The 22,471-nt window shown below is 41.9% G+C and overlaps 1 protein-coding gene across 6 annotated transcripts in view; it reads left to right on the top strand.

Annotated features, from left to right (window-relative positions):
• The window catches only part of ARMC9 (armadillo repeat containing 9), a 178,833-nt gene that overhangs the window by 85,993 nt on the left and 70,369 nt on the right, over nt 1-22,471 (top strand). For all 6 annotated transcript variants that reach the window (XM_005202963.5, XM_005202964.5, XM_005202962.4 and 3 more), the window contains exons 18-19: nt 1,916-2,006; nt 5,124-5,179. In XM_005202963.5, coding sequence (XP_005203020.1) covers nt 1,916-2,006; nt 5,124-5,179 — 147 coding nt within the window. The remainder of the gene's footprint in view (nt 1-1,915; nt 2,007-5,123; nt 5,180-22,471) is intronic.

The following is a 22,471-nucleotide window of genomic DNA, read 5'->3' on the forward strand; positions in this document are numbered from 1 at the left end:
CGTGGACTGGTCTGTCTCTGCCCCCCCAGGTAAATGTTATCATGCTCTGTAGTAACCCTCTCCGCCTGTGACCACCAGGAACCCTGCTTGTTCCCTCCCTTCACCTACCAGCTTTCTGTTCTGAGCCACAAAGCCCTACCAGACGCAGCAAGTGCAGTCTCAGTCATTTATTAAGCATCTCCTATGTGTCAATCATTGGATTAGATGCTTTTATTTTTTTAGGTATTGTAATTTATGAACAGTGAAATACACAGGCCTGACATATATAGCTCAGTGCATTTTAAAATTTATTAATGTATTTGGCTGCATTGGGCCATAGCTACAGCACTCAGGATCTTCATTGCTTCATGTGGAATCTTTCCTTACAGCGCACGGACTCTCTCGTTGTAGCTAGAAGGCTCAGTTGCTCTGAGGCATGTGGGATCTTAGTCCCCAACCAGGGGATGAACCCCCATCCCCTGCACTGCAAGGCAGATTCTTAACCACTGGACCACCAGGAAGTCCCTCCCTTCAGTGCATTTACACAAACATACGTTTACATAACCAACACCAGTATACATCCTTTAAAAATCTCGTGTTGCCTTGAGTTGCCATCCTTATTTTATAGTTGAGGAAACAGGCTGGCAGGAGTTAAGCCATTTGACCAAGGTCCCACGGCTATTTGATCGAGAAACTAGAATTATGATCCAGATTGAACCTTTCTAGGAGATAGTGCTCTGCTTTAGGTGATGGGAACTCACTGTGTTCAAAACTACACTTGGCCCTTCTTCTCTGATTCTGTTAGAGCTGTTGATTCCAAACTGGCCTACCTGAAAAGGCAACTTATGACTCATGTAACTGAAAAGTACAGGCATAAGCTTCAGGCACATCTTGATCAGAGTTCACATGTCACTTGATTTCATGTTTCAACCAGCACCTCTGGACTCTGTTTCCTCAGCTTTGAGTTCAGTATTAGATACACTTTCTCCTTGTAGGGGCAAGAAGGCCTCATTAGCTCCAGCCATACATCCATGTTGCTTCCCAGGCAGCACTAATGGTAAAAGAACCTGCCTGCCAGTGCCAATGCAGGAGACATAAGAGACTCAGGTTTGACCCCTGGGTTGGAAAGATTCCCCTGGAGAAGGAAATGGCAACCCATTCTAGTATTCTTGCCTGGAAAACTCCATGGACAGAGCCTGGTGGGCTGCAGTCCATGGAGTTGGGCTACATTCCACGGGGTAGCAAAGAGCCGGACACGACTGAGCGATTGAGCACACACATACATACGCATCCGCACATTCACGTCTCACGAGGGAAGAGGAAGGAGGGGAAATACATACTTATGGGTCAGTCAGTATCTTACCTCTACATTTCCCGGGAATTCTGTTAGTCAAAATAGAAAACTCATGTCAGTGCTTTGTCGTAGAGTAAGTAATGCACAATGTAGTGACTTTATAATTATTTTGATAGAAAGGGAATGATGGCTGTTTAAAAAGAGGTTCTATTTGTTCATTTACTTCTCTGAGCATATGGTTCCACTTTTCAAAGACCATTTTTGGCCCTAAAATCCAGATGACAGTGTATAAATATAGGGAAAACACAGGAAAGAAACCACCTCCCAAAACAGCATATTGCCAAAACTAAAAGGAGCACTTACACAGTAAAATTGTACAATAGCTTTTTAAAAAGTAAATGCGTTATAATTAAGTCAGCTAGTCAAGCAAAAATAAAATAATTTCATTGTGAATTGTAAAAACAACAAAAAAGAATGAACTAAGCAGAGGAATTTTTTTTATCCTGCATATCCTTTCCTCATTAAAACAATGGGGGAGGTGGGTTTTTTGTTTTTTTTTTTTTGATTAGGTGGAACTATCCATCAAAAAGTAGTTTTCTCCCAAACTGAAATGTTCACTCTTCCTCTCTCCAATGCTTCCAGGGAATGGAAGACATCCTTCGCTGCTTCATCAAAGAGGGCAACGCCGAAATGATCCGCCAGATCGAGTTTATCATCAAGCAGCTCAATGCAGGTCCGTTTACTGCAAGAATCTATCATCTATCTTTTGAGTCTTTCACATGTGCTAGAAAGACACACAGGCTTTCTTCAAGGGACTTGTCCTATCTCAGAGTTCATTCAAGAGGCCTTAAGGAAGCTGGCGTGGTCCAAATGAACAAACAAAAGTTCAGCCAGGTGGTCAAGGCCATGTTGTCTCAAGATCAACAATCTCTTGTCACACTTTTGGCCTAAGTCAACAAAAAAGCATTCAGAAGCAATTGCAGAAACTCTAACTGGAAGTTCTCTTTGTGTGGGCCTCCCCCTCCTAATTACTGTATTTCCCCTGGCTCAGTAGGGTGGCTGTTCTCAAGTCAATGAACCATAATAAAATGGGGCCCAAGGGTCAGATAGTGAAAAAAGATGCCAGTCTTTCCAGAACCATTGTGGAAAGTGAACACATCCTCCCACGTATATCCACTCCAGAAGAATCCATGTTGCCAACCAACTACCCGGGACGATATTTCTTCCTTTCTTTCATTACTGCGACCACCCACCTGAATCCCATAAGCAAGAAAGGAAGCCTTGGATGGGACCAGGTGGTGGGGAGTCTCTTAGCTCTTTCTGTGGCTTCCTGATGCCTTGATCCTGACTGGTACGCGTGCCAGAGGCACCTGGTGCTGCTTAGGTCCTGGGCCAAGTTTGTCACTTACGTCTTTTCTGCACGCCCTCATCCCATCACTGAACATCCAGGTGCATAGATCCTGTTTCTTACTTGAGTGGAGGTAAGAAATGAATCATCTGTTCCCTGCTGTAACCCCAGGGCCAAGTTTGACCAAGGCCAAGCAAAAGGGAGATGCCCAAAGTCCTTCCCCGGAGGACGCCACAGATGGCTCTCCCGGGTTCACAGCCAAGGCTGAACCAGGCAGTCACCTGGAGAGATCTGAAAACCCCCAAGGCAGCACCCCATGGCAATTAAATCAGAACCTCTGGGGGAGCCCCGGAGGAGAAATAGTGTTTAAAACTCCTAGGCGATTCCCATATGCAGACAAGGTGGCGCCTCCCTCCCTTGGACAGACGCAGAAGTGAGGAGGCACAGGAGGAGGTTAGAGGGCTCACCAGCAACAGAAGGTGGTTGGGAGAGCAGCTGGTGAGGTTAAACCTCTGCTGTCTTCAGACGGGGGGACCCATTTCCATTCAGACTTCCTCCCCTTTGGTTATTATGGCAAGCTAGATTCATCCCAAGTTCAGGTGAGCAACAAATAGAACTATATTTTCTGCAGTTGCTGTATTTCTGACTTCCATTCTGCTAGGCAGGCATGTTGAAAAATAATCATAAAATGATTTTTTATAAATAAAATAATAATATATAAATAATAAAATATAAAAATATAAATAATAAAAGTAATAATAAATAAATAAAAGGGAGCCGAGGTTGCTCCCTAACATTCTCTGGGTCTGCACCAGTTTGGGAAGGTGGGGGAATGCTGGAGAAGTTGTTGCCTGTCTGCTCTGTGGTCACTGACTGAGACCTCCCTCCCAGGCCAAGGGTCCTCTGCAGGGTCAGGGTCAAGTTCTGGTTGGAAACCTTCTTCAGGGCTGATTTTTGTCAAGACACACTTCTGTGTCCTTTTCAATATTCTCTTCCCGGGCAGCCAAGAAGCATGGTGTCTTGTCTCCCTGGCCAAGAAGCACCTCTTTTTCTAACACAGAACTAGCTCTTGGACCAGCGTGCTAATGGATGTGAGGAGGAAGGGTCAGTCTACTGTTGTGTAAGGGATGCGCTTTGGCAGGAAGTTGTCGTGGATGGAGCTAAAGCCTTACAACCTTGTGTATTTTGGACAAACTTGGGATCTACCTGCTCAGGTCCGGAAATTCCAGTTTAAATAGAGGGCCTACAGTAGTTCTTTTTCGTCTCAAGCACGGAAGCTGTTCTGTATCCATCAGGCAGTGGAAGGACCCCAGAGAGGATTACCCAGGAGTCTGCTGCTTTATAACCAAATTAGAAAAATCATTGAACATTTGGGTGGAGGATCAGAAACACACACACAAATACCTTAGGATACGTGTCATAGGCATCAAGTCAGAATGAATCTGTAAGCATTGTGCTGAAACCTAGAAGAGGGAGAGCTAGAGAGTTTTCATCCAGTCCAGGGTCCATCCTCAAGGGGAAATTAATAGCAGGGCTTCCCTGGCGGCTCAGCAGTAAAGAAGCCACCTGCAATGCAGGTGATGCAAGTTCAGTCCCTGGTTTGGGAGGATCCCCTGGAGAAGAAAATGGCAACCCCCTCCAATATTCTTGCCTGGAGAATCCCGTGAACAGAGGAGCCTGGTGGGCTGCATGCCAAGGGGTCGCAAAGAGTCGGACACGACTTAGCGAATAAACAACAGTGAAGCACAGGAGCCTTCAGGAGCTCAGCCTGCCGCGACCACTAGCCTGCCCTCTGGAAAATGGTGGGATTTAGAAATAGATGTAGTTCGAATCTCAACTCTCACTTACTGGGAATGTTACCATAATGTGTCTTTTATCCTCCATGCCTCTGTTTGCTCCGTGCTATAAAACAGATAAAAGTCAACAAACTCTACTGAAGATTAAGTCAAATCGCATGTGTGACACCATCTAGAATAATGCTTAGCAATAATATTGATACTAGTCTACTTTCTTCCTCCAAAATTACTCTCAAATTATATGTTGGCTTTAATTTTTCTCATGCCACGACTAGTGTGTGCTGACAAAAATGGAGAGAGATATTTATAACTGCTTAGCATAATATCAAACTATGCTGAAATGGTACCAGGAACAGGATTGTTTTGCTGTAACCTAACTCTCAAGAGGAGCTTCCCAGGTGGCTCAGTGGTAAAGAATCCACCTGGGATGCAGGAGATTCGGGTTTGATCCCAGGATCAGGAAGATCCCCTGGAGTAGGAAATGGCTACCCACTCCAGTATTCTTGCCTGGGAAATCCCATGAACAGAGGAGTCTGGTGGGCTACAGTTCATGGGATCACGAAAGTGTCAGACATGACTGAGAGACTAAAACAACAATAACTCTCAGAAGGGTATTTACACATCTCTGCAGTAGTTGAAGGATTTTGTTGACCCAGGCTCCCAACTGTGGTTATAGTTATTCATTGACTTTTTTTTCCCTTTGTAGAAGAGCTACTGGATGGTGTTCTTGAATCTGATGATGATGAAGATGAAGATGATGAAGTAAGTTGGAGGCTCTTCACACCATATAGAAAGCTTGGGCCAACTCTGCTGAGTCTTTTCTTTGCCTTGAAAAGTTAGCCTGGAAATGGAGATTTCAGTCCCTGCTGCGTTACTTCTCATGATTCTGTGGGTCAGCTAGAGCTCAGGGGGGTGGTCTCTCTTGGTGTGTCTGGTAGCTGTATCCAGGTGTCCAAGCTGGCATCCTGTCCTCCACATTCCCTCTCCATGTGGCCTCTAATCCCTCAGTTGTCCAGCCTGGACTTCCATATTGGTTGGGGACTGGGCTCCAAGGGGAAAAAAGTGGAAGCTTCCAGCCCTTATGTGGGCTCAGCAGTCTCAGAACATCACTGCTGCTCCGGGTGCTGGCCGACCCGCCCACATGGGGGCAGCAGTTAGACCCCACCCACACAACGGGCGTCTTTGGAGACTATTGGCCTTGCCTTGGTGGGTTCGCTGCATTCAACAGGAGATACCACTCTCTACAGCACTGGGGTTGATGGGAGGTTGAAAGATGACAGGTCTTGAGCCGGGTTGTTTGCTCTGAAGGGGTGAGAGTCTGGCCTGTCTCCCTCATGGGCGGGAACCTTGGCCCAGGGAGAATTGGTTCAGAGCCGGCAGACGAACCCCTTGGCCCAGTCATTTGCATTCCTTTGTTGTGGGTTTCCTCAGCTGTGAGGTCTGCTCACCTGTGTTTTTTAGAGCATGAAGGTTCAGGAGTCTGAGCGGGCCTTGTGAAGTGGTGTGAGTGAGAATGGTGACTCATGAGCTGCAGAGCTTTTTCATTATTTTTCCTTCAGAACTAAAAAGCCAGATGTGGTAATAAGTTCTCTGTGGAAATAAGTGCTTTTCTTCTATTTTGTGGGGCACATTTATTCCTGAAATGAATGCTGGAAGATGTATTGCTATTTGGAGTTGTGGGCTGTCCGTTTAAAAGGTGTGTAAAGGCGAGGTTTTTTGTTCATTAACGGCATTAGTTGGGGGAGAGAGTTCATTTAAAAGCCCTCAACCTAAGAGGGCGGCTCCACCAAAGATGGGGACAGACCTGTGAGAGAGTGTCCCACTGCAGCCAGCCTCCTGCCTGCCGTTTTCCTAATGGGCTGTAGGTGGCGCCAGCGGGTGCTCCTGCTCCCTGCAGTTCTGGCGGCCCAGCCAGCACCTTCTCCAGGCCCCTTCCTTTCAAAGGTGCATCCAGATAAGGCAGGAGGCCAGCCTCAGGTCACACGGAGTTGATGGCAGTAAAATCTGGTTTAGAACAGGCATCGGCAGACCTTTTCTACAAGGAGGAAACTTGTGAATGTTTTAGCTTTGCAGGCCACACAGTTTCATTCACCCAGATGGACCATTGTAACACAAAGTAGCCATGGACAATAAATAAATGCATGAACGTGGCTGTGTTCCCATAAATCTTTTTTCAGTGTGTCCTAAAGTTTGAATTTCGTATAATTTTTGTGTCATTAATATTTTTTCAAATATTTTAAAATGTGAAAACCATTCTTAGTTTACTGGCCTTACAACAACAGACACCTTGGCCCACAGGCCGCTGTTTGCCAACCCCGGAGAGAACTCAGCTCCCGGACTCACTGGGGCTTCTCAGCACTATGACAAGATACCATCTGTGTGCCTGGGCCTTCAGCACCGTTTTATATTTTGAGTTAACATCTTAATTATTTCATTCCAATAACTTTTTGTCCACATAAAGCTTCCCTAAAGATCTGGTTTTGTTCCCCCTGTTATCTCTTTGGGGTCGTTTTGTTTTCTTACTATTAACCCTTTTGTTTTTGTACTGCGTGGGAAATTTCATTTGGTTCGACTATTCTGTTAATGGTGGAATTTCAACTTTTGCAATTTCCCTGTGGAAGTTAGAGTAGACGATAGCTAAGTTATAGTTTTAGTAGACTATAACTACAATTAAAAAGTGATAGTAGACTATAACTATAGAACTACAGTTATAGTCTACTGTAAATTAAAGAATAGAGAGATCTTTTAGCTTTCTGAACTTTTTGCCATTCTGTGCAGATTTTTATTTTAGGAAGATAGTGTATGGGGACTTCCCTCACACTCCCAATGCAGGGGCCCCAGGTTTGATCCCTGGTCAGAGAACTAGATCCCACATGCCACAACTAAGACCCGGTGCAGACACATAAATAAACTTTTTTTGTTTTAAATAGAAAAGAAAGAAGATAGTGTGTGAAAATATTTGTTGTGATAACTAGAATTTTCAGAAGATCCTTGAAAGGGTCTAGTTGGAAAATTATAAAGAAAGGACCTGTCATTTGGGGCCAAAACTTGACTCTTTGTGATGAGCTCAAGTCAGCATATTCTGGGCTTATCCTCCCCCTTGGTCCTGACTCTCGCTGTGGAGAATTAGCCAGGACAACCTGACAAGGAATGAGCATGTCTATATTTCACTCAGCTTCCCCCAAGGCCAGATGTTATTTTTTTAAGTGGGGTGTGTGGTTCGGAGAAAGTGAAGGGTGCTTAGACTAAAGAAAAATCTCCAAAAAGCATCTGTGCAAGTCACACTGTTGTTGGAATGTGGCTGTCACTTCCCAAGGTGATGACTTTGAAGGAGACGGCAAAATTATTTAAACCCCAAACACAGATAACGAAGGCTGTTTTCAGTTAGCTGCCAGTGCCTCTAAAGGTAAAATGGCTCTAGGAGGGGCTGAAGGCCAGGGTGGATCATGGCTGCCTCGTCTGACACTGAGCTGAAATCTGTGCCCTTGTGACTTTGGCCACTAGTCTGCCCCGCTGAAGACTCTCAAGGATCCCCATGTGCATAATCTGATTTTTCTTATTTCTAAAAATATAATTACTTGCCCTGGTGTATTAGCACTTATTTAGTTATGTCTGAATATATATACATTTACATACCAACATAAAAAGCTTTTTAACTTGAGTAAAGTACAGACTGTCTAGGCTGTGACGTCAAGTGGAAAATGGAAATTGCAAAGTAACGTATGAGTCTGAGTCAACTTCAGAAAACCAAACTTATAAACACACATCCTGATGAATTATATATCTGTGTATATACACATAGCAGAAAGGTGTGGAAGTTACACCCTCTTTGTTGACACTGGAAGTTTCCCGGGTGAGGGCCAGGGATGAGGAAGTGTGGATGAGAGGAGAAGAGAGGCCCAGATGAGCAGGCTCACCAGTGAGGTGAGGAGTGAAAAAGGCACCTGGAATTAATGGACAGAGGTCAGTTGCTGAGCATTTGTGAAGACTTAATGGGGCAAAAGCCAAAGTGAATAGTTGTGGAGCGAGTGGGACGTGAGAAAATGGAGCTAATAAGTAATAATACAGCTCTTTCCACTGAGTTGGCTGTGAGCAGGGGAAGAGAGTTGGATCGTGGTTGAACAGGGCATTTTTGTTGTGTTTTCATTTGGGAAATATCCAAGCATGTTAAAATGCCATTGGGAAGGATTCATTTGAGAGGGAAAGGTTGAACAAGAGAGTGAGAGGAGAGAGGGTGGCATCAGAAGAACAGGTGTTTCCATTATTTTCAAAATTGTCTGCACTCTTCTTGGCCCATTTAAAGCTCCAGAGGAGAAAAACTATCACTAGATAAGCTTGAGTAGTACGGACAAGAGACTGGACAGATGACAACTACTGTTTAAGGATTCCGATGTATTTCACCTAGTGCTTGAAGAAATGTGTTATTATCTAATACAATTTATTTTATGTTGAACATATATAATATGTTCCCAAAGGGTGAATCTTTCTTGTTGTTTAGGTGCTAAGTCATGCTGGACTCTTTTTTGACTCCATGGACCATAGCCCACCAGGCTCCTCTGTCCATGGGATTTCCCAGGCAAGAATACTGGAGTGGGTTGCCATTTCCTACTCCAGGGGATCTTCCTGATGCAAGGATCAAACCTGCATCTCCTGCATTGGCAGGCAGATTCTTTACCACTGAGCCACCAGGGCAGCCCCATATGAATCATTAGGAGCCCTGATTCCAGTATTCTCACCACAAAAGGCTCAGGTTTTCTTACAGTTTGAGGTGAGTTCCTTGTGTCTAGCTCCTCCGTGGCTTTCTAAGTGGAGATGAAAGGCCTTTCTGTGCTAATCCAGAAGATTGATTTTAAGATAAATATTGTTCCCTCTTAACAAAGTAGATTGAAAGACCATGTTAGCTCAGCCATGAACATTTACTTGCTGGTTGCCATGAAAGTGACAATCATGTGCTCAGCAGTTTCTTTCTCAGCAGGCATCTCAAATCTAAAAGCCATTAACTTGTTTATTCCACAGATATTAATATTTTTAATTATTTATTTTAATTGGAGGGTAATTACCTGCAATATTGTGATGGTTTTTGCCATACATCAACATGAATCAGCTGCAGGTATATATGTGTTCCCCCCATCTTGACCTCCCCCCACCTCCCGGTGGTCCCAGAGCACTGGCTTTCGGTGCCCTGTTTCATGCATCGAACTGGCACTGGTCATTTATTTTACATATGGTAATGTATGTGTCTCAGTGCTATTCTCGCAAATGCTATTCTCCCACCCCTGCCTTCTCCCACTGAGTTCAAAAGTCTGTCTTCTACATCTGTGTCTTCCTTGCTGCCCTGCATGTAGGATCGTCGGTACTGTCTTTCCAAATTCCATATATATGTGTTAATGTATATGCATTAATGTACAGTATTTGTCTTTCTCCTTATGAATTACTTCATCCTGTATAACAGGCTCCAGGTTCATCTGCCTCACTAGAACTGACTCCAGTGAGTTCCTTTTCATAGCTGAGTAATACTCCACTGTGTACATGAAAAGATGCTCAACATCACTCATTATTAGAGAAATGCAAATCAAAACCACAATGAGATATCTCCTCACACTGGTCAGAACGGCCATCATCAAAAAGTCTACAAACAATAAATGCTGGAGAGGGTGTAGAGAAAAGGGAACCCTCTTACACTGTTGGTGGAAATGCAAACTGGTACAGCCATTCTTGAGAACAGTGTGGAGATTCCTTAAAAAACTGGGAATAGAACTACCTTATGACACAGCAATCCCACTGCTGGGCATTTACCCCAAGGAAACCAGAATTGAAAGAGACACATGTACCACAAATATTAATATTTCAGGGCCTTAAAATAGCATTATACCAGGAAGTAATGGGGAAAAGATCCAAAAGAAATTTAAAAGGGGATCTATGGTTTTAAATGCCTCCAAGAGTTTGAAATCTAGATGGTTGCTGTTCAGTTGCTCAGTCGTGTCTGACTCTTCATGACCCCATGGACTGCAGCATACCAGGCTTCCCTATCCTTCAGTATCTCCCAGAGTTTGCTCAAACTCATGCCCATTGAGTTGATGATGCCATCCAACCATCTCATCCTCTATCACCCCTTTCTCTTCCCGCCCTCAATCTTTCCCAGCACCAGGGTCTTTTCCAGTAAGTCGGCTTTTCACATCAGGTGGACAAAGTATTGGAGCTTCAGCTTCAGCATCAGTCCTTCCAATGAATATTCAGGACTGATTTCCTTTAGGATTGACTGGTTGGATCTACCTGCTGTCCAAGGAACTCTGAAGAGTCTTCTCCAACACCACAGTTCACAAGCATCAATTCTTCGGCACTTGCCCTTCTTTATGGTCCAGCTCTCACATCCATACATGACTACTGGAAAAACCTTAGCTTTGACTATACAGACCTTTGTTGGCAAAGTAATGTCTCTGCTTTTTAATATGCTGTCTAGGTCCCTGGGGGCTCAGACAGTAAAGAATCTGCCTGCAATACAGGAGATGCAGGTTTGATCCCTTGGTAGGAAGATCCCCTGGAGTAAGGAGAATGGCTACCCATTCCAGTATTCTCGCCTGGAGAAATCCATGGACAGAGGAGCGGGGCAGGCCACAGTCCATGGGGTCCCAAAAAGTGGAACACAGCTGAGCGACGGCCATACGTACCACCCTGAACTTGCCCAGTGTAGTCTGATTTCAGAAGCTAAGGAGTCATGAGTGCCTGGTTAGTACTTGGATGGGAGATGAACATTTTCACTTTCACTAGGTTTGTCGTAGCTTTTCTTCCAAAGAGCAAATGTTTATTAATTTTGTGGCTGCAGTCACTATCCACAGTGATTTTGGAGCCCAAGAAAATAAAATCTCTCACTGTTTCCACTTTTCCCTCATCTGTTTGCCATGAAATGATGGGACCGGATGCCACGATCTTAGTTTTTTGAATGTTGAGTTTTAAGCCAGCTTTTTCACTCTGGTGTTTCACCCTCATCAAGAGGCTCTTGAGTTCCTCTTCACTTTCTGTTTTTAGAGTGGTATCATCTGCATGTCTGAGGTTGTTGATATTTCTCCCAGCAATCTTGATTCCAGCTTATGAGTCATCCAGCCAGGCATTTTGCATGACGTACTCTGCATAGAAGTTAAATAAGCAGGATGACAATGTACAGCCTTGACATACTCCTTTCCCAATTTTGAACCAGTTCATTGTTCCGTATCCGGTACTGACTGTTGCTTCTTGACCTGCATACAGGTTTCTCAGGAGGCAGGTCAAGTGGGTCTAGTATTCCCATCTCTTTAAGAATCTTCCACAGTTTGTTGTGATCCACAGAGTCAAAGGCTTTAGCATAGTGAATAAAGCAGATGTAGATGTTTTTCTGTAATTCTCTTGCTTTTTCTATGGTCCAACGGATGTTGACAATTTGATCTCCAGTTCCTCTGCGTTCTCTAAATCCAGCTTGAACATCTGGAAGTTCTTGGTTCACGTATTGTTGAAGCCTAGCTTGAAGGATTTCGAGCATGACCTTGCTAACATGTGAGATGAGCGCAGTTGTGTGGTAGTTTGAACATTCTTTGGGATTGCCTTTCTTTGTAATTGGAATGAACACCTTTTCCAGTCCTGTGGCCACTGCTAAGTTTCCCAAATTTGCTGGCATATTGAGTGCAGCACTTTCACAGCATCATCTTTTAGAATTTGAAATAGCTCAGCTGGAATTTCGTCACCTCCACTAGCTTTGTTCGTAGCAATGCTTCCTAAGGCCCACTTGACATCACACTCCAGGATGTCTGGCTCTAGGTCAGTGACCACATCATGGTTATCCGAATCATTAAGACCTTTGTTGTATAGTTCTGTGTATTCTAAAATCTAGATAGGTGAGATAATAAAGACCCTGATAATAGCTTGTGTATCCTCACCAGTGCTCTGGGTACCTGTCTTGGCACTATTCACTCATTTACTCCTCACAACAACCCCGTGATAAGTACTGTTACTGTTCCATTTCACATTTGAGGAAACAGAATATGTCACTTGCCTGGTTCACACAGCTGATGAGTTAAGTGATGGAGCCAGGAATCAACCCAGGTGGTTTGACTTGACAGTCCATGCTGTTAACCACTACAAGATTTTGTCTCCCGTGAGATATATAGATATATATATATATATATATATATATATATATAAATATAAAAACAGTCGTGTCCGAGTCTTTGTGACCCATGGACTGTAGCCTACCAGGCTTCTCCATCCATGGGATTTTCCAGGCAAGAATACTGGAGTGAGTTGCCATTTCCTTCTCCATGAGATCTTCCCAACCCAGGGATTGAACCCCGGTCTCCCACATTGTAGGCAGATGCTTTACTGTCTAAGCCACCAGGGAAGTCATATATAAACACACACACACATATATATTTATATATATAAACAGTTAGCAAGTAATAGAAAATAAATAAACACTCATAGCTTCATGAATGTGGTAGAACCAGGAAGTGTTACAGAAATTCTAAGTACTCAGAGAAAACTGGAAAGTGGCTGTCTGGACAGGGCTTTGCCTCGCCGAGGGTGAAGGGTGGGTGGAATGGACTGCTGAAGAGAAGGATGTGGTCAGGAAAGTAGGAAAGGCATCTTCCAGGGGAGACAGCATGAGCTTTGTCCTTGCCTCTCCCCAGCGCACATCGACACCCCCTGAAACCCATATTCACCACCTAGTATGTGTATATGCTTTCATACTTCGCTGATAAGATACACACAGAAAGAACACACATACAGGTACACATGTTCATGTGTGTTTTTGTCAGGATTTGTTTTACACAATGAGATAACACAGAAATACAAGCACACGCATCCTCAGGGTCGCCTTTTTCCCTTGTTGATATCTTTTGGAAATCCCTCTAAGCCAGCCAGCATCACAACTGATTCTTTTTAATGCTGTGAACTCGTGCAGTCTCCCCAATACTTGCTACTTCAAACAATACCTCAGTTAACATTTTTGTAAATATATCCTTTTTTATTTACATGGGTTTTTTTTGCTGGGTTGAAGTGTATGTGTGTTTTAATTGTAATACATTTTTCTAAATTGCTTTTTAGAAAGAAAGAAAGTGAAGTCACTCAGTTGTGTCCGACTCTTTGCAACCCCATGGATGGTAGCATGCCAACCTTCTCCATCCATGGGATTTTCCAGGCAAGAATACTGGAGTGGGTTTGCCATTTCCTTTTCCAGGGGATCTTCCCAACCCAGGGATCAAACCTGGGTCTCCCACACTGCAGACAGACTCTTTACTGTCTGAGCCACCAGGGAAGCTTTTTAGAAAGGCTGTAACAATTCAGATTTTGCTAGCAGAGCAGGAGAGGAGGCTTTCCTTCCATTTCCCTCCAGTGGTAGGTGTCATGACTCTTTGTATTTTTGCTTATTTAATGGTGGCTTCCCTGGTGGATTAGATGGTAAAGAATCTGCCTGCAGTGCAGGAGACCCAGATTCAATCCCTGGGTTGGGAAAATTCCCCTGGAGAAGGGAATGGCTACCCACTCCAGTATTCTTGCCCGGAGAACTCCATGGACAGAGGAGCCTGGCAGGCTACAGTCCACAGGCTCCCAAAAAGCTGGAAACAACTGAGGGACTAACAGTTAAAGGATAATGGTGGTAAGGTGCTAGCTATCTCATTATTTTAATTTTGCATCCCATGAGTAGTGAGTTTGAGTGTCTTTATGTTTATCAGAGTGGATATTTGGATTTGCTATGCTGTATTTTCCCATTTCTGTCCTTTCTCTATTTTTAAAATTGCATTTGTCTTTCCAGGTCAGCTCATATGGATTCTCTGTATATTATAGATAATGATCCTTCTTCACCTTAGTTGCAAATATTTTAAAATGTATCTTTTACCTTTTGACATATTTTTATAACTGCTTTTGTCATAAATCTTAAAAAACAACCTTTTTAATGATTGTACTATTTTTGGTTGTGCTGGGCCTTCATTGCTGCGTGCAGGCTTTCCCTAGTTGCAGTGTTTTGTTGCAGAGGCTTCTCTTGTTGCGGGGCAGACCCTGGGTGTGAGGGCTTCAGTACTTGTGGTTCATGGGCTTAGTTGCTCCATGGCTTGTGGAATCTTCCCCAGCCAGGGTTCAAACCTGTGTTCCCTGTATTGGCAGGCGGATTCTTATCCACTGTACCACCAGGGAAGCCCCCCAAAAAAAATTTTTTAAGATAAATATCTTAGCTTTTTCTATGATAGCCTCTGGGTTTTCTATCCTGATTAAGGTTTCCATTAACCCTAAATTTTATATGTAGTTTCCTAGATTTTCTTCTAATAATTTATTTTTTCTTTCTTTTCTTTTCTTTTTTTTTTTGGCTATGCTTATGCAGCTTATGGGATCTTAGTTCCCTCAGTAGGGATTGAACCCACAACCCCTGCATTGGCACAGAGTCCTAATCCCTGGATTGCCAGAGAATTCCCTTTTCATCTAAAATTTAAATTATTAATTATTTTATACATATAAGAGAAAAATACATATTTATGTAGGTTTGAAGTAACTATTATCAAAGTTTCGCTCTTAGGACATTTTTATATTCTTGAAACCATTGAATATTGCAAAAATCTTTTATGTTTATTTTGCCTATGGATGTTTGCTAAATTAGAACTTAAAACCGATAAAATGTACTAATTTTAAAATGACAATAATAAACCTGTTACATGTCAATGTAACAAAGAATTATTATCAAAAGCAAATAACTGTTAAGAAGGGTAGCATTGTATTTTGGAAATTCTGTGGCTGTTCAGTAATTATGACTCCGTGCTTCCAATGTAGAGGGTGCTGGTTCGATCCCTAATTGAGGAACTAAGATCCCACATGACACATGGCACAGCCAGGAAGTAACAATTTAAAATACAGAATAAAACTCTGCTGTGCACCTGAATCTATCACAGCATTGTTAATTGGCTATACTCCAATTTGAAATAAAAAGTTAAAAAAAAAAAAAAGAAGAGTAGCATTGTATTTTATTTTTATGAATCTCTTTAATGTCTGGATAAGAAAATAATTAGGTTCTCAAATCCACCTCTGGGGCAATATGTTGTTTTCATCAAGGGATATGAAGAAAATCCAGCCTCATACATTTATGTAGTTGAAAGGGTTGGGATAGAAATATTTTTCTTTGATACTACTTTAGAACTAGACAAGTGATCATTTATTAAAGGTGAGTCACAGTGTGGAATCGAGAACCATATCAAGTCATCTTTTTTATTCTGTTAATTAAAATCTTCATCTATTTTGCATTTTGTTTATCTTATTTTGTGGTTGTTCATTGCTAGTTTATAGAAACACAGCTGATTTTAGTATTTCGACCCTGTGTCCTGCATGCTTACTGAACTCATTTATTAGCTCTAAAAGTTTTTGGGTTTTGTTTAGCTTTGTGATGAATTCCTTAGGCTCTTCTGTTTACAACATCATGTCATCTATGAATAGAGATAATTTCACATCTTTTTTCTAGTCTAAATGTCTTTTATATCTTTTTCTTGCCTAATTGCCCTCTCTAAAATTTCTAGTAGAGTGTTGAATAGAAGTGGTGAGAGTGGACCCCTTGCCTTTTTCTTATCTTAGGGGGAACGTTTGCTGTCTTTCACTGTCCAGTATGAGTCTAGCTATGGGTTCTTCATAGATATTCATCATCAGGTTGATAAAGCTCCCACCTTTTCCAACTTTAAGTGTTGAATTTTGTCAAATGCCTTCTCTACATCAGTTAAGATGACCATGTGAGGGAGTTTTCTTGCATTACGTTGACTGGTATATGACATTGACTGGTTTACTTCTGAAATAAATCCTGCTTCTTCATGATTTATAATACCTTTCATATGTGCTGGATTTGATTTGCTAGTATTTTGTTGAGGAATTATGTATCTATATTCATAATAGATTTTGGTCTATAGTTTGACTTCTCTTGTGCTATCCTCTTGTAGTTTTGATATCAGGGTAATACTGGCCTTATATATGAGTTGGAAAGTGTTCCCTCCTCTTCTGTTTTTGGAAGAGTTTGTGCAGAGTTTATGTTATTTCTTGGTAGCCTGGGTTTTTCTCTGTGGGTAGTTTTTTATTACTAATTTGATCTTTTTTACTTATTACATGTCTATTCATATTTTTATTTATTCTTGAGCCAGTTGCTATAATTTGTGTCCTTCTAGGAATTTTTCCATTTCATCTAAGACATCAATTTGTTGGGGTATGCTTGTTCATAGTATTTCCTAATGATCCTTTTAATTTCTGTAAGTTCAGTCAGTAGTATTCCACCTCTCATTCCTGATTTTACTAATCTGAGTCAGCTCTTTTTCTTAGTCAGTGCTATGGACTGAATTGTGTCTCCTCAAATTCATTTGTTGAAGCCCAAACCCTCAGTGTGGCTCTATTTGAATATAGGGCCCAAAAGGAGGTAATTAAGGTTAAGTGAAATCATGAGGGTGGGACTGTGATCTGGTAGAATTAGTGTCCTTATAAAGAAGTACTTCAGAGCACTTTCTCTGTCTCTCTCTCACCACCATGTGAGGATACAGAGAGAAAGCAGCTGTCTGCAAGTCGAGAGGAGAGCCTTCATCAGAAGTGAATCAGCTTGCTCCTTCATCTTGGACTTCTTAGCCTCCAGAACTATGAGAAATGAATTTCTGTTGGTTAAGCCACTCAGTCTGTGGTAATTTATGATGGTGGCCCAAGCTGACTCTACAGTCAGTCTAGCTAAAGGTTTGTCAGTTTTGGTGATCTCTACAAGAAACAACTTTTGTTTTTTCTCTATTGTTTTTCTGTTCTCTATCTCTGCTCTAATGTTCATTACTTCTTTCCTTCTGCTCTTCTTTTTCTGGTTTCTTAAGGTAAAAAGTTGGCTTGTTCATTTGAGATTTTTCTTCTTTTTTAATCTAGGCATTAAATACATCTAATATAGAGAGCTATAAATTTGCCTCTGAGTACTGTTTTGCTGCATCTCATAAATTTTGGAAGGTTGTGTTTTCATTTTCATTCATCTCAAAATATTTTTTACTTTTTCTTGTGGTTTTCTTCACCCACTGATTACTCAAGAATATGTTTTCAACAGAGCCTGTGAGGACAATGCTGTTGGCTCCACGTCAACTCTTGGGATAAAAAAGGATAAGTTCCATCAGGAGGGTTTCCAGGAAATTGCCAAACAGGTCAAATAATGACAGTCCTCTGAGAGCGAGGTTTTTGGGAGCTCAGAACCTGTCTGCTTGCTCCAGTGACTGCGTGGATGCTGGTTTTCACTTTGATTGAAGAGCTGGTGGTTTTCAGAGAGGTGGAGTGGGAGTGAGAGGAAGAGGTCAAGTTTAAAAGGCACAACATTTGCTGCTTATTATTTATTTATTTATTTGGCTGCGGCTGTGTCGGGTCTTCGTTGCAACACATAGGGGCTTCGTTAGGTCATGCAGAATCTTCCCTTGCGAAGCATGGACGCTCCAGTTGTGGCACGTGGGCTTAGCTGCTGCACAGCATGTGGGATCTTAGTTCCCTGACCAGGGACCAACCAAACCCAAGTCTCCTGCCTTGCAAGGTGGATTCTTAACCACTGGACCACTAGGGAAGTCCCCGTTCGCTGTTCTTATTAAGAGTCAGGATGTTTTTTTTTTCTTGAATAAACACTCCTCAGATTACCACGAGCCTTTGATTGATTTTCAGAGTTCTGAAGAAATTGATTTTGACAGTTTTTGCCAGTGTTCTTGCTTTTATGGCGAATGGATTTTCTGAAGCTCTTACTTTATAAGAACTTTACAAGTGCCTCTTGCACTTTCAGTTGTTCTTTTAATGAGGCCTGATTTTGTATTTTCAGCATTGATAATTGGGGAAATAATGGTTTTGCATTTTGCAGTTCTTCCAATCATTGCTGTATTTTATTATAAAACATCCCTCCGAATTGCATTAGTTAATATCACCACTGATGTCATCAGAAAATCTTTAGGTTTTGGGAAGCTAACAAGCTTACTGTAGCAGGTATAAGTTTTTTAAAAATTATTGTTTTCTCTTGAGAGTTCATTTTTTATTATTGATAACTAATACCATCCATTGTTTTCCTTGAGGTGACAGGTTCACCTCATTAATTTTGGGGAAAATGTCTACCAAATACCCAAGTCTGAATAACATAATTCTTCTGTCATTCTTTTGAGTAAAAGTGATGTTCTTTGAACAAAGTGGTAGTTCAGCTTGCAATGCAAATAACTTCACAAATGCTTTTCCTCAAGATAATGATCACGTGCATCCTTTTGTTACACAGAATGTTAAAAAATGGGTCATGAAAATCAGGATTTTAATCAAATTAATTCTTGCTGCTTCATTGAGGACTTCTTAGATGAAACGCTGTCATCTTTCTTTTATCTATCTATCTCCCAATCATTTTTCTGTTATTCATCCATAAGTCTGTCTGTCTATCTGTGGTGGTCATGGAGAATGCAGTGACTACTACTAGAGCTTGTTAGCAACGCGCTGATTGATGCTGTTGCACTTGTGGTTTTACCCTCCTGTTGGTTTTGTACCGTAAGCTCAAATACCAGGATAAACCATAAAAATCAATAAAGGCGTTCAGTATGGTACTTCAGCCCGCACCACTTGTGTTTTGTTGCCAAGCATTTACATAAAAGATCTTTAAAGACTAGTTACTGTTGATACTGGATGAGTACAAGCCCCATAGCAAGTCCAAGCATACCTCTGCAGATGAGATATTAACCCAGCGTTCTTGTTTGCAGCTAAATCTTTAATTTGACAAGCTACGGTTTCATTGGAAAACTCAGTTCAGTTCAGTCGATCAGTCATGTCCAGCTCTTTGCGACCCCACGGACTACAGCATGCCAGGCTTCCCTGTCCATCACCAACTCCTGGAGTTTGCTCAAACTCATTGGAAAGTAGTGTGCTATGATTTATTTTGGAAACTTTCCATCCAGCAGGCATTCAGTAGTATTAGCTCTACAAGGCTATTGTGTATTTTTCTTGGACCAAAGTCATGTAATAACTTACCCTTTAAGGTCTTCAGTGTCTTTGTTTTTTAAATAATTTTATTTGGGAGTGGGGATAATTTTAGATTTACAGAAAACAAATAATACAGGCAATTCCTGTTTGCCCATAATGCAACTTCAGTGGCTTTTAAATTTCTAGTCTGGAAAGTTCTAACATATTTTTGATTTTTCGCTTTTAAAGAACTCAATCATACCTGTGTTTAAAATATTTAAATTCTTTTTCATTAGACTCTGAATGATTGGTCTCAAAATTATACCTCACCTTCACAAGCTTCATAGTACTGTACAAAGGTGTCCTGTCACCTAAGACCCAATAAGGTAAATTATTGACATCTTTAAAACTGAAGGAAAGATAGCTTCCATCATAATTCTGTTTTTTATTTGAAGTTTTGCCAACTTCTCTGGAATAGGTTCCTCCCTTCCATGAGTCAGAGAAGTCTTTGATAAGTCAGTTTCATTTTTTTCAGCATTTTTTCATATAAGTGGTGCAGCTGTGGGTTGAGAAATTGAGTCCCCTGATCATCCTTTTTTAAGCCAATGATCCATCCTTAAAAGTGTAGCAAAAAGATTTTATAATCAGATTTTCTGTTAAAATAAATGTTAAATTTTGAAATAAATTTTAGAGAGAAATTTTAAAATTAGAAAATCTTTTGAAAACTTATAAGAATACTGTTGCAACATGGGGCTTCACTGGCAGCTCATTGGTGCAGAGTCCGCCCGCCAGTGCAGGAGGTGCAGGTTCGACCCCTGGGTGGGGAATATCCCCTGGAGGAGGGCATGGCAACCCACTCCAGTACTCTTGCCTGGAGAATCCCATGGACAGAGGAGCCTAGTGGGCTACAGTCCATGGGGTCACAGAGAGTCAGACACGTCTGAAGTGACTGAGCATGCACACACGTAACGCATTGCAACATAAAACAGGAAATACTTCTAGTCTGTTCCTGCATAGGAGCAGGAAAGACCTCATAATTTCAAAATAAATATTTATTGGGTAATGATGAAGTTATATCAGTTATAGTAAATATAACCAAAGATAGCTAGTACAAGCACAGTAAAAGTACTAGAAACAAACTTAGTTATGAAAAGGCACGTATCTATTCCCCAAACCTTAGAAGTTTCTAGAAACACAAGAATACTCAAACAAACATACATTTTACTGTCAGAGTAATATCATCATATGTCATGTAGCCTCCAGAAAACCTCTCTGTATCATAAGAGAATGAGAGTGAAAACAGCAAACAGTATTACTATTAAAATAGACATGTACTATTTTATATTTTATAAATGGTAATATATAAGTATAGTTTATGTGATATATAAAAACATTCTATTATGAACATAGTATAGACTTTATAAACCTCCTGAAAGGATCTTGAGGCTTTTGAAGGGTCCCCAGACCACACTTTGAGAACCGTGGGTTTACAATTTTTATGTGTTTGGTTATTAAAATTTATTCTGACTTCATAATATAGATCAGAAGAGTTTTCATCTTGTCCTAGGGACTGGAATTAGTTTTGTTTTATCATTTCTTTTTCCCCCTACCCATTCTACCTGGTCCATGGCATATGCTTGTGTGCTCCTGAGTAAGTGAAGCTGGCCAGGTGGGGGTGGGAGGGGGGTCCAATGCTGTTAACCCAAACCCAGAGACCATCCCATGTGACTGATGTGACATAAGGAAAGTGAGGCTTTTTCTTTTTTAATCGTACTTCCTAAAGCATCAGTGCAGAAAGCAGAAAACTAGGTCTTATTCCTTAAAAAAATGCTTTTATATCACTAATTTTCAACTGATACTCTGTTGAGATGCATTTTACCAATACAAGCATGTGGGGAGAAACATTAATATCCAAAGAAAGACCAGGCTCAAGCAGCAGAGCAGAATCAGTGGCTTTTATAAAAATCCGAGTATGTTCTGATGTCACTAAGAAATCACATCAAAACCTCTGGCCCAGTTCCTGAGATACTGGAGGGCCTTGGTGAATGTTGGCTCTCGTTGTGATGATGGTGATGTTATCAGCTTCAGCCCCTGCCATGCCTGGCTGCAGAGAACAGGTTAAGTCCTGGTGTTTCTGGCATGCCTTGTACTCTGGCTCTGGTGGAAGCGATGTGCCATAGAGGAGCCTTACAGAAGGATATGGCCTCAGATGTTTTAAAATGCAGTGTTTTAATAGAAGGTGTGAGCTTCAGCTAGGCTAACAGATCAGAAAACAATTGTCCTCTTATGGTTGAAGGTGGGGGCAGGGGGGCGGGTGTGTGGGAAAGGATAGTTAGGAAGTTTGGGGAGGTCATGTACACACTGCTATATTCAAAATGGATAATCAAGGACTATTGTATAGCACAGAGAACTCTGTTCAATGTTATGTGGCAGCCTGGATGGAAGGGGCTTTGGGGGAGAATGGATATATGTATATATATGTGTAGGTGTATATGTATGGCTGAGCAAGTCTTCAGAAATTTGTGAAGCCCTAAGTTTGATTGAAGGCGGGAGCAGAAGGGGACGACAGAGGATGAGATGGTTGGATGGCATCACCGACTCAATGGACATGAGTTTGAGTAACTCTGGGAGTTGGTGTTGGACAGGGAAGCCTGGTGTACTGCAGTCCATGGGGTCGCAAAGAGTCGAACACAACTGAGCGACTGAACTGAACTGAACTGAAATTTCTATTTGTCAGCCTGGGAAGGGTGTGAACAGAGCTGTGCTATAGGAAGGTTGATCTGGTGTGCGTTCAAATTAACAGGAGATTCAGTTCAGTTCAGTTCAGTCGCTCAGTCGTGTCCAACTCTTTGCGACCCCATGAATCGCACCACGCCAGGCCTCCCTGTCCATCACCAACTCCCAGAGTTCACTGAGACTCACGTCCATCGAGTCAGTGATGCCATCCAACCATCTCATCCTCTCTCGTCCCCTTCTCCTCCTGCCCCCAATCCCTCCCAGCATCAGAGTCTTTTCCAATGAGTCAACTCTTCACACGAGGTGGCCAAAGTATTGGAGTTTCAGCTTTAGCATCATTCCTTCCAAAGAAATCCCAGGGCTGGTCTCCTTCAGAATGGACTGGTTGGGTCTCCTTGCAGT

Source organism: Bos taurus, chromosome 2, assembly GCF_002263795.3.
Source record: "Bos taurus isolate L1 Dominette 01449 registration number 42190680 breed Hereford chromosome 2, ARS-UCD2.0, whole genome shotgun sequence".
NCBI lineage: Eukaryota > Metazoa > Chordata > Mammalia > Artiodactyla > Bovidae > Bos > Bos taurus.